The 18,157-nt window shown below is 31.8% G+C and overlaps 1 protein-coding gene across 1 annotated transcript; it reads left to right on the plus strand.

The window, feature by feature from the left end:
* The first annotated feature begins 8,806 nt into the window (after positions 1-8,806).
* Positions 8,807-12,456, plus strand: LOC112029410 (GDSL esterase/lipase At5g41890). Its single transcript, XM_024062090.2, has 5 exons — positions 8,807-9,221; positions 11,022-11,152; positions 11,289-11,531; positions 11,637-11,895; positions 12,008-12,456. Exons 1-5 carry the CDS (start codon positions 8,921-8,923, stop codon positions 12,241-12,243), a joined length of 1,170 nt encoding a protein of 389 aa, XP_023917858.2. The 5' UTR covers positions 8,807-8,920; the 3' UTR covers positions 12,244-12,456.
* Positions 12,457-18,157: the final 5,701 nt, after the last annotated feature.

Below are 18,157 nucleotides of genomic sequence, written 5' to 3' on the forward strand. Positions count from 1 at the left end.
GAACTTTGCAGCAATGGAGAACATCTCAACTTCTTCGTCATCCAGTAAGCAGCAACGTGGCCCTTCTCTCTCAGAAAGAGTAAGCCTATTCCATGATTGAGCCAACTCGTCCATTCTCACTCACACTCAAATCTGTTTCCCAACAACCCCAAAAGAAAAAACCAAACAAGCCTAGGAATAACAGTATTACTCCCAGGAAACTAAACCACCTTCTAAGAAGGGACACTCTAATTCTACTATGTAAAGAAAGTGGAAGGGAAAAATGTATATTAGAATGATGATTTGGAAAAATGTAGGCTTTTTATAAGCTTGTGTCGCAATATTAGCGAAAGTTAACAAAAAGTCAAAGGCCAGTTTGAATCCACTATTAGTCTTTAATTTGGCCTAATTAGTTGCTAATTTGTGCAATACACTGGAAATTTTGATTAAAAAAATATTATATATATATATATATATATTCTTTTTCTAACACTGTCACTTTTGTCTGACGAGCAAGAAAATGCCCCTTAAGTTTAGATAGGATAAAAGTTACCATGGCTTTTGAGTAGAGTTATGGTATGTGTTTGTGCTAGAAACTCTTTTCTCTCTCCCTTGTGTGTGTGTTTGTTTCTCCCCAAAAAAAAAAATAGATAGGGTAATGTGCCTTTATTAATAGTATATTAGAATATTAAGACACTTCTTTCTCAAAGTCAAGTTTCGCACTTCTTACTTTAGAAAGATTGCATTTTGACTTTTATTTGGAGAATATCCCATAACCACTTAATAACTCAATAAATTGATAGGGAAAAAAAACATATTAATTTAATTAGAACTCATTTAGAGAATATCAAAGCTAATTTTATCTAGTGGAATGATAATTAATTATTAAAAAAAAAAAACCTTTTTTATTGAGGAGATATAAAAATCCAACTTAGACTAACATTTTTTTAATTAGTTCAAAGGTTAAATTACGTATTTGGTTTCTATCATTTACATCATATTTTAATTTAGTCCATAAACTTTCAATTATGTCAATTTAATCATCAACCTTTTAATACCATGTTAATTTAGTCCTTGTCGTTATCTTTTAGATGGAAATTGCTAACACAGCCAATGAACAAAATAAAAAATTAGTTTCTGTTGATGTGATAATAAAATAATCTTTTATTTTGGCCGTTAGCCACATCAGTTTTTCCATCTAAGAGATAACGGTAAAAACTAAATTAAGATGGCACTAAAAGGTTAGAGACCAAATTTACACAATTAAAAAGTTAAGGACCAAATTGAAATATGGTGTAAAGGATAGCAGGGACCAAATACATGATTTAGCCTAGTTAAAATTAACACATTTTAACACTAATTATAACTCTAAAAATGAAATTAAAAAATATATATTAAAATAATGCTGTAAAAAATGTAAGCATTCAAAAACTTATGTGGTAACCTTAGAGAAATTTAACAAAAGGTTGAAGGTTATCTTGTTCAAATTGATTGACCATTAGTCCATGATGATTTGGGTTGACCAATCGATAATCCATGCAGTGCAGAGATTTTTTTTTTTTTTAATATATAAAAAGACTCGTAACTTTATTACGATGAAGATAAATTCAATACATCATGAGCCAAAACCGACTCAATAATAATTGGATCCTCCTCTACCCAAGTTACAAACTAACTAATCCTTTGGCATATTGAGCTAAAATATGTGCCGGTTTATTTCCTTCCCTCCTCACATGGGACACTTGCACAGACCGAAAAGCTTGCAATCTATGGCGAATCCTAGAAACAATGTTAGATATGGCCACCGGGTGGGGGGGGAAGGGGGGGTGGGGAAGTCAAGCCTTCAATAGCATTAGAAAGCATAAGTGAGTCACATTCAGAGTCGACGTCTAAAACACCAACATCCCAAGAAAAATCAACAGCTTCTTCAAAAGCTTTAGCTTCAGCTTCCAGTGTCCAAACAAGTAGTGGAGCTTCTTGCTTAAGGCAACTACAACTCTACCTGCATGATCTCTGTTAGGGTTATATTGTATTGTAATAGGCTAATCTTTTGACAAAGTGCACTTTACTTGTAATTAGCTAGATCTAAGATGGGTTTAGTGCTTCAAGAAATATGTTATTCAAATAAAGTATTAAAGACATGAAAATTGGTTCAAGAAACAAGTGAAAAAAAGCTGTTCTTTAAATCTCGACAGATAGCTCGACAAATGCCTACTATCAAGACTTAATGTGAAACTCGATAGATAGCTCGACAACAACTTGATCTATCGAGAATTATGATTTTAAGATTTTTAGATCTGAAATTTGGCCCAGGCTTGCATAATTATTTAGGGTTTCTTTTCTCACAACCATAGACATATATAAGACTTATTTTAAGAGCCATCACATACGGATACAAAGACTAAGAGACTTATTTTCTCTGTGAGAAGCTACTGCGTTTGTACACTATAGGGTTTTGTAACGAAGTGCTTCATAATCTTCATTGTTGATGAAGTGAAGAACTTTGCAACCAATAACATCTATTTAAGTTGCTGGAATTAATCACGTATTGAGATCCGTGCAAAGGTTTGGTCACAAATTAGAGGTTTATGCATCAAAGGAAAGAATGCTACTACAAGATCACCCAATGGGGTTTTTGCCTTGTGAGATTTTTTCCATTTGTCAACAAATCACTGTGTCTAATTTATTTTCCACTGCTCTTAGTATTTTTGGTGATTTGTTGGTACATTCACGATTTGCATGCAATTGAACTTAATTAATCAACTTGAGTAATTGAATTAATTAATCGAGGTCAAGCTATCTTAACCCAACAATCTCAAATTACAAAGATAAATATCTAATCTAATCTTATACTATATATAAAAGCAAAAGCTTTTTCCTACGATTAAAACCGTGCTGCCACATAAGAAAAAATACCTATCTAACTTTCAGCCACATTTACGATTAAAAAGCGAAACATTATACTGTTTCGGCAAAATTGAAACACCGTTTAATAGCCTCTCAGTATAAAAAGAAAACTAAACCGCTTAAAAGTTAAAATACAATCAGAAGGCTTGCTATACGGAGAAAGAGAAAGAGATAGAAGAAAATATCTTCCTCCTTTCAATTTTCACTTTTGCATCTTCAGTTCTTGCACTTTTTCGTTATCTTTTGTTTCTTCTTTGCATAATGCATATACCCAAGGTTAGCATAACGATATTATTTTCCTTCTTCAAATACTGTTTTTGCAATCCAAAGTATTTTGCCATTGCTTTTCCTATTTAAATTAGGATCACCATTTTTCTTATTTCTATACTTTGGAGTTTTATTTCACTTCATTGGCTAGGGATCTTCTTCGATCGTGAAAAGCTTGCAATCTATGGTGAATCCTAGAAACAATGTTAGATATGGCCACCGGGTGGGGGGGAAGGGGGGGTGGGGAACTCAAGCCTTCAATAGCATTAGAAAGCATAAGTGAGTCACATTCAGAGTCGACGTCTAAAACACCAACATCCCAAGAAAAATCAACAGCTTCTTCAAAAGCTTTTGCTTCAGCTTCCAGTGTCCAAACAAGTAGTGGAGCTTCTTGCTTAACGCAACTACAACTCTACCTGCGTGATCTTTGTTAGGGTTATGTTGTATTGTAATTGGCTAATCTTTTGACAAAGTACACTTTACTTGTAATTAGCTAGATCTAAGATGGGTTTAGTGCTTCAAGAAATATATTATTCAAATAAAGTATTAAAGACATGAAAATTGGTCCAAGAAACAAGTGAAAAAAAGCTGTTCTTTAAATCTCGACAGATAGCTCGACAAATGCCTACTATCAAGACTTAATGTGAAGCTCGATAGATAGCTCGACAACAACTTGATCTATCGAGAATTATGATTTTAAGATTTTTAGATCTGAAATTTGGCCCAGGCTTGCATAATTGTTTAGGGTTTCTTTTCTCACAACCATAGACATATATAAGACTTATTTTAAGAGCCATCACATACGGATACAAAGACTAAGAGACTTATTTTCTCTGTGAGAAGCTACTGCGTTTGTATACTATAGGGTTTTGTAACGAAATGCTTCATAATCTTCATTGTTAATGAAGTGAAGAACTTTGCAACCAATAACATCTATTTAAGTTGCTAGAATTAGTCACGTATTGAGATCCGTGCAAAGGTTTGGTCACAAATTAGAGGTTTATGCATCAAAGGAAAGAATGCTACTACAAGATCACCCAATGGGGTTTTTGCCTTGTGAGATTTGTTCCATTTGTCAACAAATCACTGTGCCTAATTTATTTTCCACTGCTCTTAGTATTTTTGGTGATTTGTTGGTACCTTCACGATTTGCATGCAATTGAACTTAATTAATCAACTTGAGTAATTGAATTAATTAATCGAGGTCAAGCTATCTTAACCCAACAATCTCGAATTACAAAGATACATATCTAATCTAATCTAATACTATATATAAAAGGAAAAGCTTTTTCCTACGATTAAAGCCGTGCTGCCACATAAGAAAAAATACCTATCTAACTTTCAGCCACATTTACGATTAAAAAGCGAAACATTATACTGTTTCGGCAAAATTGAAACACCGTTTAATAGCCTCTCAGTATAAAAAGAAAACTAAACCGCTTAAAAGTTAAAATACAATCAGAAGGTTTGCTATACGGAGAAAGAGAAAGAGATAGAAGAAAATATCTTCCTCCTTTCAATTTTCACTTTTGCATCTTCAGTTCTTGCACTTTTTCGTTATCTTTTGTTTCTTCTTTGCATAATGCATATACCCAAGGTTAGCATAACGATATTATTTTCCTTCTTCAAATACTGTTTTTGCAATCCAAAGTATTTTGCCATTGCTTTTCCTATTTAAATTAGGATCACCATTTTTCTTATTTCTATACTTTGGAGTTTTATTTCACTTCATTGGCTAGGGATCTTCTTCGATCGCATTTTGTTAATTGTTTGGCTTATGCTCTTTCTTTGAAAATTTTTTCCCCAGATTTACAATAATCCGGCTTTTGGTTAGGTGCTTTTAGGGGTTTACTCCTTGAATATTTGTAGAAAAAGACATATTCCTTTGGATGGTTGATTTTTCAATCCTGCTCTGAGCATCCGTATTTGAAGGGAAAGTCTATATATTTAACTAATTTATAGAGAAAAGCACACCCAATTTCATTAGAATTTATTTAGAGAAGATCATACCTAGTTTAAATAGGTAATGATGACTAATTATAAAAATCAAATTAAACTAGCCTATATGGTTTAAATTAACATAGTTTAGCATTAATAACAACTTTAAAAATAAAATTAAAAATATATGTTAGAATGATGTCAAGAAAAAATATAGACTTTTAAAAACAAAAATTCATTGTATTATAATAGCTAGTTTAAATCCACCGTTATTCCTTAATTTGGCTTGAATTGTTTTTTATTCTTTTAATTATAAAATTTAATAACTTATTAACAAATGTCCAAAAAACATCAATTAACAAGACCCTATTTTTTACTCAAAAAAAAAATAAAAACCCTATTTTATTTTAAGGAATATAAAAAATGTCAACAATATCAACAAAAAGATGCTGCCCATGCTTTAAGTGGATTTAACTTCTAAGAACATGAGCCCAGAAAAGTGGTTGGACCATGATTGGACGGCGTGATTGCTCACAGAAAGATCATAGTCAGATCATTACTCTAACAAGGAAATTTGTGCCAAGTGTGTTGATGTTATAATAAGGAGTTCGAACTCATATCACTTAAACCTAATATACTCCTATTTATTTTCTTGATTCAACTACTAATAATCAATATATTTTTGGATCATGACATCAGTTGCTGCGACACAGCATGGAAAATGTGGCACCAACCATGAAATTCATTGGCTCTAGGCCTCTATCAATTGGAGAAAGGAAAATGTTGTGACATGAAATTCATTTTAGGCCATACAGTGATACAATGGATGTATACAAATATCACAAGATGGGTTTCAATATTATCGAAATTCTTTTCTAGATTATTTTACTTAAAGATCAGTACATATAAACCATAAAGGCCTCCATTTGTAGGTTATAACGAAGTCTTTGTCAAATGTCAATATTAATTATGTTAAAAATCTATTTAAGTTAATTTCCAGCTTAATATCCTTCACCACACAGCTATGAGAATTAAGAATATAATGTTCTTGTGTCCTGGATATGTGCTAAATAACTTAAAACCATTGGGCGTGCGGCAAGCCACAGTGTCATGGAAAGATTTTAATTAATAGTTTAATATAACATATATGAGCATCACTTAACCTAAAAACTTAATTAAGTCAATGAGTTTGGGTCCGATTACATTATTATCTACTCATTCACTCATTTTTATCTATATTATTCGATGTGGGATTATTTCACCACTTAATTAGTCACACCACTTACATATGAATATTTCAACAAATCTTCCTTTATTTGTGTGCCTTCTACCAAGCCATTTGTGGTTACACGGTTACACCTCAATTGTTATGCAGTACCATCACCAATAGAGTGTCTTTTACTCAACCACGGTGGAACCAACATGAGAGTATTTATTCCTAAATTTTGAGAGTCACCAACATGTACAAACAAGAGAAATCATGATTGATCTAGTAAGAGTCAAGAGGCCGTTGAGAAATGCTTCAATTGATTGAGATAAGGTCGAGAGACAATAGTAAAAACATAAGATCACTTAAACACTTAAATAATTTTTGATTGATTTTGAGTGAATTGAATAGATAGAGCAAACTATTAATTAAGCATAAACAAAATTATGCAGAAAGTGCAAAATGATGCAATCTCTCTCAAAACTGTTCCAACATTGCAGCACACCTGTCATGAAAAGCACAAACTAATGCAGCTTTTCATGCAAACAACTCCTCTCTGAAAAAAAATATATATATAGGGTAGTGGCAGATCATAAAATAAAAAATAAAAAAACCTTGCGTGTAGTTTGTAAAATAAGCTACTGTGCCAGTTTAAAAGTATTGGGGTCATGGTGATGGCCCTCTTGTCTCTTCATAATTCCGCCGCCGTTGCGGATTATGCTACAGTTTTTTTTTTTTTTTTTTTTTAAATTTGAATTTGACTTATTTTTGGTATTTTTTTAATTGAAATTTCTTTTTGTTTTTTATGAGAAATTGTAATATCATTCACTAACTAAATAAGATATGAAGATTAAAACTCACTACCACTTGTCATTGTATATTTAAAACAAAATAATATGTCTAATTAAAAAATTACAAGAAGTAAGCCAAATCTTTTTTTTAAGCTCCTGTACAAATCGTTACCATGTTACAGCATTTTCTTCAATTCTACAGATAAATAATTTGATTAATTAATATTTCAGCATAATCAGTATTTTCTTCATTATACAAACATTTTTTTCCCTCACATTATCCTTTTTTTTAATGAGAAAATTATATGTGCTTCTTGGGCTATATATATAATATATGTTGCGTAATGTTGTACTGGAGATCTCCAGTGATGTTGTTGTGATCCTCAAGAATAGCACATTATCAAAAAAAAAAAAAAAAAAAAAAAGGGAATAGCACAATATGTAACAAAATACAGATTCAGTAATTTCTTCTTGCATCATCTTTCTCTATAAGGTCAAATGTGGTTATGCCTTTTTTTTTTTCCCTTTCGTTTCCTTTCGGTTTCCTTTGTCCTTAATTTGGGAATTAATAAAAAAAAAATATATTGAAGATCATGATACGATAATATATAACAACAGAAGTTGTGGTAATTTGAAAATGACAAATGAATGTGCATCTTTTAGTTTGTGTGTAAAAATCATCGAGAGATTTGAGACAAGAATTAATGCAGTCTGAGAAGTAAAACACCCACTGGGACCCTGTAAATCTATGGCTGTCCACACGAAAATGTTGCCTTGTGAAAATGAGAAGCCACTAATTAGTTCCATCCATAGTCTTCCTAATTGCTCAGCAGAAGACGTCATTAACGTTTGTCGTACCTGCCTTGCTAGTAGGGAGCCCACTTAATTAATTAATCAAACAATGGACGGGCTTTCTTTTGGTCATTCAATCTTGGACACAAATTTTTTTCATAATATTATTATTTTTAAAGATATGATTGTTATTTTTAAGTTCAAACATCAATCGGTTTTTGGGTAAATAGAGTTTGAATCTTAGATTTTTTTATTCAATGGTAATAGAATTTATCAATTAAGCTAATTAAAATTCATGTAACGATTAGTTTTGACATAACATGTTGTGATTGATATATAACAAAGGTAAATGTATAATAAAGGTAATGTCAATACTCAGTTGTGGACTCAAGTAAAAGGAATTTTTTTAAAAAAAATCTATAGCTACAATGGAGAATGGGAAATGATCTCTTAGAAATACTAAGAAGTTCCAGTTAAACTATAAAACTCTTGGCATAAAAGGAAAATGTTAAAATTAATATAAATTTTACTACAGAAAACTTACAAATTAATGTGATAATAAAGTAATTGGTGCCACTTCATCAACATAAAAAAAATAAACCTACAAGTCTATATATTGACACTAAAAACTTCATCGAATTTTTACACCCTCTCTTGTGTTTTTGAGTTATGGTGGGTTTTGTTGAGTGAAGTGGCAATACTATCACTATGTAAGAGAGGATGTGAAAATTCGGTTCCACTTGCAACTGTAAATAAATTCTAAATGACTTTTAGATTACACATTAGTTTGTAAAGATAATATAGTAAATTTATTCCATTGTGAAAATGATGTTGAAGCAATGACACCTTAACAAACTGTAAAAAAATAAATAAATAAATAAAAAATAGTTGTGATCTAACATTGTTCCAAATATGAGGTCATGAACACAAGTAACATGTCAGTATTTCATAGACCTAGTCTCCCACGAGAGGGAGACATGTTCAAAGATGCCCTTACCTGCTTTGGCAGGCCATACGTATTGTACTTATCTTTAGCACTATGTCAAGATACCTACTCAACCATCCTATTGTATTTAACTATGTTAGGGTCACCAATTACAATATAATTTTCAAAACAATGAAGATCTTCGTTATTTTTGTGTTTATCTCCTTGCATATCTTGCCATGTCTTTCTTTTACTTCATTTGTGTTTGGAGATTCTCTGGTTGATGCTGGAAACAATGACTATCTTTTCACACTCTCAAAGGCAGATTCACCTCCTTATGGCATTGATTTCAAGCCCTCTGGTGGAAAACCCACAGGCAGATTCACCAATGGTCGAACTATATCAGACATTGTGGGTAATGCTACATGCTTGTTTTTTTTTTTTCTTAACTATATTTTTATGAAGCTTATTTCTTAAGTAAAATAAACCAATCAAAATAAAATACCAAACCCACATTGAGTGTGTGTTTGGTACTTTCGTCTTCTAGAACATAATATTTGGCAATTGGCATTAGCCACTCCATTGAAAGTTGAAACTGTCTCATTCTTTATTGATTGGTCTCGCTAGTAACTAGTCACTCAGTAGGTACCGACACCTTTTTATCGGTGTTGAGCTTCTTTTTTTCTTCTTTTCTTTTTTTGTTGAGAAAAAAGTAAGTTTTTATAAATTAAAAAACATCAGTTTGAAATACACGGTGTTGAGCATATTAGTTCTAGCATAAAAGATGTGGTTGACAGCAAATCGGAGAAAATATATATATACACACACATGTATATATATATATATATATATAAAATATATCGGACACTATGGTACATTGTTACTATAAATGGTAGTACTTTTTCTTTTAAATTTAAGGCTTTATAATTGACTGTGGTTCTATAATTTTTCTTATTAATATGCTATGAGTCTATGACAGTTTTTTGGCAATAAGTTTAGGTAAAGAAATCTGCTGAAAAGTATTAGAAGGCATTAATGCCAAGGTCGGTAAGTATGGAGAATGACAAAAATAAATAAATAAATAGGTGCAAATGTTGTCCCCAACTGCCCCCATTCATATTCTCGAATATGACATTTATTATAAGTTCAATGAATGAATTTCACAATTTATTTTATAGGTATTGTTAACTACTGTTTAAGGCACACGTTAAGAATAAATAAAGGGAAAGGTTTTACTAGTAATTGTTGCATAATAGGTTATATAGTAGCAAAAAAAAAAAAAGTGATATGTGTCCTAAAGTCATGTGTAATATATGTACATGATCAAGAGGCCCTTAAATATATGTTGCTTTCTTTTTGCTGCCATATAATCTATTATGTAGCAATTACTGCATACTAGTATGCAACAAAATCTTTCCTATTAATAAATGCTTAAATATAAGTTGTAATACATATTTTTCAAAAAAAGGTAATAAACTTGTTAATGATTTATTGGGTTTCAGCACAAATTCATTTGATTTTTTTTAAAATATAAATTATTATTTAATAATATTAAATACATCTTAACCACAATCCTTAGAACTCTCACATAGAAATGATCATTGGCAGAGGAAGGGGATAGGGCAGCGCCCCCACCACCCCACCCCCCCAAAAGTTCTATGAAAAAATAAAAAATATATGCTAACTTTTACACATTAGCACCCTAAGAAAATAGTCGCCATTGAAAAATGATGTATCACCTTAATAAGTTGTGAAATTTATTATGTGGGTAGCATTCTTGTTTATCATAGTTTACCTACTATTATAAATTTGTAGCATTTATTACAAGTACAATAAGTAAATTTCACAAATTTTTTTATAAGTATCTTACTCATGACTCATAATGACAACTTTTGTTTAAATATGATTTGGGACTTTGGGGTTTACATATTGATAAAATTTAAGTACAATTCCTTAGATATTGTACTTTATATTCTCCAATTGGATTCAACTATATATATAGTTATATTGACCAAAGAAGATAACGCTGGTCCCTTCTTTTTTATGAGAACCATAGATCAAATTCTCCCTCCTCGTTGTTCTAACTATCTAATTAAAATTTTTTTTTTTAAGAAAAAAAGATAACATTGTTTATGTTAACCAAAAATCGTGCTAAAATTTTCTATTAACCATTATAGATTGTAATATTAAATTTTGCTTATTGTGGTAAAATCAGGTCAAGCCCTTGGAGCCAAGTCATTTCCCCCACCTTACTTAGCCCCAGACACTCAAGTTGATGCAATTGATAGAGGAATAAATTATGCTTCCGGAGCCTCAGGCATACTGGATGAAACAGGATCCTTGTTCGTAAGTATATGTTAGCGTTGATTTCATTCACAAGATGATCAATTGAGGTTCTCAAATACTGACTAGAACCACTTCTTTTCTTCTTCTTCTTTTTTTTCTTTTTTTAAAAAAAAAAAATTTTTTTTGAACTTACCAGATAGGGAGAGTTCCATTAAGGGAGCAAGTGAACTATTTTGAGCAAAGTAGAAATTACATGGTGAATGTGATGAGAGAGAATGGTACAAAGGAACTTTTAAAGAAGGCAATCTTCTCTCTAACCACTGGGTCCAATGACATATTGAATTATGTTCAACCATCAATACCCTTTTTTGAAGGTGACAAGGTTTCTCCCTCTACCTTCCAAGATTATATGGTTTTCAACTTAACCACACAGCTTAAGGTATAATAATTTGAAGAACATAGATATATAGTAACATTTAATATATTTCTTCTTTCAAGTTGGTGCTATTCAATTACGTTATTTATTATCTATGGTTTTGTGAAGCGATTACATGAATTGGGGGCAAGAAAGTTCATAGTGGTTGGGGTTGGACCACTAGGATGCATACCATTTGTTCGATCACTTAATTTACTAGCAAGTGGAAAATGCTCAATTAAAGTGAACGACTTGATCCAAGGCTACAATAAGAAATTGAACAAGGCGTTGGATCAATTAAATCAACAGTTGGGACCAGAAGCTATTTTTGTATATGCTAACTCCTTTGATATTGTCATGAGGATCATACTAAACTATCATCAATATGGTAGCTAACCTAAACCCTTAAACTCCTTTGATTTTGTAACCATTTATTGGTTTAATTTCAAATAGTTTTCAAGTCCAATAATTCTTTTTTAATTTTTTGTGGATGTTGTTAGGATTTGAGAATGCAAATGAACCATGTTGCGGAGGAAACTTTCCACCATTTGTTTGCTTCAAGGGCCCTAATGCAAACGCCTCTGCTCTGTGTGATGATCGATCAAAGTATGTGTTTTGGGATGCATATCACCCAACAGAAGCTGCTAATATCATCATTGCCAAAATGTTGCTAGACGGGGATGAAAGCGTTAGCTTTCCTATCAACATTCGTGAGCTTTACAACTACAATTCCTAGCTAGGTGTTGAGAATAGAATTCACAATTCACAAGTCCAGCTACAAGTCGTTTAAGTAGTTTTCTGTGTTATGTAATAAGTGGTTCTACCACGTGCAGAGCATGTGATGCTGAAGTTAGTTGTCAGTGGATTAGTTTGTTATTTCTGTTAGTTAGTTAGTTAATCCTGTATAAATATCATTATCCAACTTAATGAAGATTCAGTTAATTAAGCATTTTCATCATCAGTTTCTCTCTAAATTTCAATATAGTGACCTATCAAAAGAAAGATTCTGGCTGAATGTATTTATATGTGTGTAATGCTTAAAGATTAGTATTAAGTTGGACATCGCTGGACAGGTTGGATTGAGGTGTATTGCAAAGTTGATTGAGAACTTGAGCCCTAGTTTTTTAGTGTTTGAACTCAAAAAAAAAATGATGAGATCCATATATGTTAGCTAATTATGGAAGAAATGATGATCTTGCCATGCAAACGAAGTAATAGGTAACATTAAACCTATATAGGGGGGTGGAAATCAAATCACAGACAAACAAGAACATCAAATCTACGTCAAAATAATTGCTTGATAAATAAATAAATATAATATATATACAATCATGACTAACATTATTACCATCATAGTGTACAATGCTATTCTCTTGCTTCTTATCCAATTCATTCAAGAAAATTTGCAACCAAGTCTTCTCTTTGTTAGCTTTGTTAGATTCTAAGACTTTAGGAACTAAATGTATTAGAACTTCACTTTGTATATGTTGGTAAACCATAATCAAAACAATGAGTCTAGGTTTAGGCTTGCTCAAAGTTTATTTGTTATAGTTTGAATTGAGCTAAATGCAGAAACTTACTGTGCAAAATTGCAAAGCTTGATCGATGAAAGTAAGGCTCGCCCGATCGATCGAGAGTCGTATCTGCAGAATTTTAATTAAGCCCAAACAACAGTTCAATCCCATTAAAGATTAGGGTTTCAGATCTACTTCTCCTAGTATATAAAAGAAACCCTAAGCACATTTTTATAAGATTTTTCAAAGAGAGAAGAGTGTGCCTCTTTTGTATCTAGGGTTTTGTACCCAAAAAACTCTCTCATATCTTCTACTGGTGTTATTCCTTGAAGAATCTCAAGATCCAGTGTTGTAGAAGTTGCTGCCTTCTCTAGTCATTAAAGGTGTTGATGATCTAAACCTTCAAGGGTAGTCTTGGAGTCACAAATAGGAGAGTTTTTGTTTTTTTTATCACAAGTGTGGATGCTTGTGTTGAAAAGGCCAAGGAAAGAAGTAGTCCGTAGATTTGAAACTATCATAGGGTTGTGGTAGTAAGTTTTCTACTAGAGGTAGCAATAGAATGTTAGTGGTCTAAGTTTTATTGTACAAATTTCAATTCTTTCATAGTGGATTTGTTTTTTTTACCTTAAGGATAGCTAGGTTAAATCCTCCCTAGGTTTTTTACCAGTTTGGTTTTCCTAGGTCATCATATCATTATGTTCTTTATTTTTCGCTATTTTGCATGATATGATTGTTTTGTTTTAACCTAGATCTAAATAATAAACCTAAGTATTCATTTGGTTAATAAATTAGGTTAAACAATCTAGTTTACATGGGTCTAAAAACGTACAAGCTTCAATAATTGCAACATATTCAACTTATTGTTTTTGATAACTTTGATAATTGTAATGTGGGAGATATAACATTTCAACTTTTGTAACATAAATAAACAAATTTTTCTGTAATCAAGGACCCAACTCATTTCTAATATCCAATGTATATATGACTAGTTGTACTCCATTGCTAATATGAATATCATCAACTAAATCTAAGTAAACGTAACCTTGCAATTCCATATTTAGTTCTAGGCCCTACTCACACCCTATCACAAAGTAGTAATAGTTACTTTGCAAAATATGGGCGTAAATTACTATTAATGAAGTATAGAATATATAAAATTAGGATTTTGTTGTTCCCAATTTGTAGTATATATTTGATCCATATCTGTTAGGTTTAAATTGTTGGCAAATTAATTTCATGACATGCATCTTGTTTGAGTTGTAAACTTTTAGTGTCATTTTAAAGTATTAAGATCAAGTTTCAGGAATCAGGTCAAGTAAAGACTAGTCTTTATTTCTTCGACTCACCTTTGATTGAGTCTCAATCGATCAAGACAGACCTCTCAACAGACCCTTGATTGAGGTCTACTTGATCAAAACATAAGAAACTTGATTTTATTCAAGTTGATTATGTAGGCTGCTGTCTACAAATTTGTGCACCACTTACATAAGTATTAATGGAAACTTATTATTCAACTGAAAAAGGAGAGGTTTAGAGTGTTTGTGCAATGTTCAACAAAAGAGGCCTAAACCTACTTTCATCCGACATGTGAGTTTGGAATTCAAATCACAAGACAGAGTTTCAGTTTGGTGATCAAGGTTGAAGCCACAGAACTATCCCAATATGTTTGCTATAGATATCAAAACCTTTAAGGTTGTCCTTGGAGTCACTCACACGATTCAGGGGGAAAAAAATTAGAGTAGAAGAGTTTAAATGACTTGGAGCTGATCGTGAGGTCACATCAGTAACCTTTCTATATTGTAGAGTTTAGGATCATAGGTAAGACTCAGAAGTAAATTTCAATTCTATTAGTGATTTTTTTTTTTCTTCTTCAAATTTGGGAATGCACATAGTGATTTTTTCTTTGGATACATCTAACGGTTTTCCAGTTTAATTGATTGTATTATTTGGTAATTACTTTACTGTACTTTGATAATTATTGGTGACTTATTTATTTTGGTTAATTAACCAAAAATAAATATTAATTTATAATTGGTTAATTTCCAAAATTGATTAGCTACAAATAAAATCAAGCAAGGGATCTAGGGTCCGTTTGGATAGCACTTATTGTTGCTGAAAGTTGATAAAAACTGATTATTACTGAAAACACTGTAGCAAAATAATTTTTAAATGTGTGAATAGTGTTGTGGGACCCACTTTTAATATTAAATATTGCATGAATAGTGCATGAACAATGCGTGAACAGTATACACACTGTTCATGCACAGTAAATTTTGTCCCCCCAAAGTCAACAAAGTGCGGCAAAAAAAATGTAAAACGCAACTTTACTTTGAGTAGCAAAACTTGCTATCCAAACGTAGGCCTAATGTTACTTTAAGATATCGTTTATTCACTTTATAGGAGCCAAATGACAAGAATCCTTATGTTTGGGATGATGACAATACATTATGTGCCTCTATTTTATGGCTTTTTACTATTTTTTAAGATTATAATTTATAGTTATTTGGAGTTAGGTTTATATATAATGGGGGAATAAATTATTAGGTTGGTATTTGAATAAATCTTAGGGATGGGCTCCTCTCCCGTTATTTCGAGTTTTAAAATAGATGAATTACATCTGGCAGTTATCTAATCTAAGGATGTTCATTAAGCCATGTCACATGAGCAACATAGTATAAAAACCGGGGGGGGGGGGGGGGGGGGGGGGGGGGGGTGGGGGGGGGTGGTGTGGGAGGAACACAAAGGAATAATGCAAACAATGATTGAGCACCTTTCGGAATTCAAAACTTTGAATTCCAGTCAAGTTGCTGAAATCAATAGGGGTTCTACTTTGTGGTCTCACTAGACAGTGGATTGTTTTGTGGTCTCACTAGAGCTAGAATGATGTGAAGATTTTTGTCTTGGGTACACTTAGTAGAAAGCAAATCTTCTTTGCTAGGCTAGAATTCAAATGACTAAAAGATTTTGGAATTGTTAGATATTTTGCTACGAGGTTTTAGCGGAATGGTTTTATGTGAAAATTTTGAGTTTGAGAAGCAAAGTTTTGTGTTAATCTTTGTTAAATGGGATAAAATTTTGCTCATATGACGTGACTTAATGAACACCCTTAGATTAGATAACTGTCAGATATAATGCATTTGTTTTAAAAGTGGAGATAATGGGAGAAACAATAACAGGAGAGGAGCCCATCCCTAAATCTTATTTAATTCTAATAGAAGACAAGTCTATGTTTGTTTTTTGTTTTTAATAATATGAATGTAAAATCATCTATTTATAGGACTTAACATTGAATAAGAAAACATGATGAAAATCATATTATTGAGTTAAACTGCATTTTGGAGGTTAGTTTTTCTCCAAAAAAATATCAATTAATTGCTTCTCTTGATTTTGTGATCTGTCCAAATGTGAGGTGCCATACATAACACAACATTGGATTCATTACTGCTACGCTTACCCTTAATTTATAAGCAACAAAACTCCATATGGACCAATATCATTTGGCTTTAGAATGTGATACAACCAAAGCCCCGAAAGGCTGAAACCATGAATGAAATAAACAAAGCAGTAATATCATGTCCAAGATTTAATAATTAGTAGAAGAAGCATCAATTCAGAAGATTTTTTTCCCTGGCATTTAAAGCTCAATGCATGGCAGCATCAGAATAAACATAGATAAACGGTTTTCTGACACAGCTAGCTATTAAATCCCAAGAGAAGTCAACCCCTCCCTTATTTTCTTGTTGCTAGAATAATTTCTTTCAGAACCATCATCAATGGATTCGAACTAGATGGTTGACCATTGCTTCCCCATAACAATTTTTTTTTTTTAAGCTGATTTTTTAAAACAATTTTACTCTGTTAGTCAACCACCACCAATACTGATTAAATATACAGTTATGCTGCTGAGACAACCAGCTTAAATTTCGGACCACATTAACGTGACAAGTGAGCCGCAGACATGAATGAGTTCCAAAAGTCCAATTCAAGGTTTGAAATGCCAGGGAAATTAAAATAAGCCCACTGGAAAACACACAAATCTTACTGTTATGACTTATTTCTTTCACATGCTGACATGCACATGATTTTGCCTTCCCAATGCTGTGAGATTTTGACCCAAAAAAAAAAGGTTTCTAAATGGTCCAACCCCGGCTGAAGTCCATGTGTATATATATGGAAAACGATTAAACGTTGACTTGCAGTGAAACTGAACAGAGATGAGCTGTTGAGTGGTAACAGAAGCCATTTTTGGTTTCAGCTTGCATGTGGTTCTTACTAAATATTTAACCAATGACGAGCAAAGTAATATTGAGAGAGAGAGAGAGAGAGAGTGTGTGTTATTTATTTGAGAAGTGTTCTTCTATGTCATCTCTATGCATACATAGAGCCATGAATTTGTTCTTTAGGACATATTAAAATTTCCCCCTTGAGTGCTTGCATTTGGTGTATTGATTCAGTAAAGATCAATTTTCGTAACATTAAAAAAATTTTCAATACTTTTGCCACAACTCGTCATATTGTGAGTTGTGAGTAATGAAGGTGTAGATTCACAATAGACCTACCACTCATAACTCGTCACATCAGTGGCAGCTCTAGGATTATCTTCCAAGGGGTGCAATGGGAAACATAAATTATATAAAATCTAAAACAAAAATGAAGTTGAATATATTGGCATTGAAAAAAAAAAAAAAAAAACCCAATGCAATAAGTTTTACGATTACCTTATTTGAGGTTTCATATTTTGAAATCATTACATGATATCTTTATTATCAATTCTATCAGTTACATTTTTTTTTTAATGTACATTGCCAAACAATTATTCATCCACTGGTCTCCCATTTGATTGATTGATTTCAAATTTTTTAAGATCTAAATGAACTTTTTATAAGGTTTAAGAATTAAGATTTATAGATTTATACTTTTGTAGTTGGGCTTTTAAAAAAAAAAAAAAAAAAAAAAAAAAGATCAAATTAGTTTGTTATTGGACTTTTTTGTGTGTTTAAAAAGGTAAGATATTGTTAAGAGCATCAAATTCAAACTTATTTCAATTGTGTTTAACAAAATTTTAGAATTAGGGTGTTTAAATTTTTATTTAAGGGATCAAAAAAAATTACATTATAATATATATTTTTTGGGCTA

The sequence above is a fragment of the Quercus suber genome, unplaced genomic scaffold, assembly GCF_002906115.3.
Source record: "Quercus suber isolate HL8 unplaced genomic scaffold, Cork oak 2.0 scaffold_133, whole genome shotgun sequence".
Classification (NCBI taxonomy): domain Eukaryota; kingdom Viridiplantae; phylum Streptophyta; class Magnoliopsida; order Fagales; family Fagaceae; genus Quercus; species Quercus suber.

Excerpts from the sequence above, each read along its gene's own strand:
- LOC112029410 (XM_024062090.2), top strand. The coding sequence starts at position 8,921 with ATGTCAAGATACCTACTCAACCATCCTATTGTATTTAACTATGTTAGG. Across the intron at positions 9,222-11,021 it reads AACTATATCAGACATTGTGG|GTCAAGCCCTTGGAGCCAAG; the intron begins GTAATGCTACAT and ends TGGTAAAATCAG. Across the intron at positions 11,896-12,007 it reads ACTAAACTATCATCAATATG|GATTTGAGAATGCAAATGAA; the intron begins GTAGCTAACCTA and ends GGATGTTGTTAG.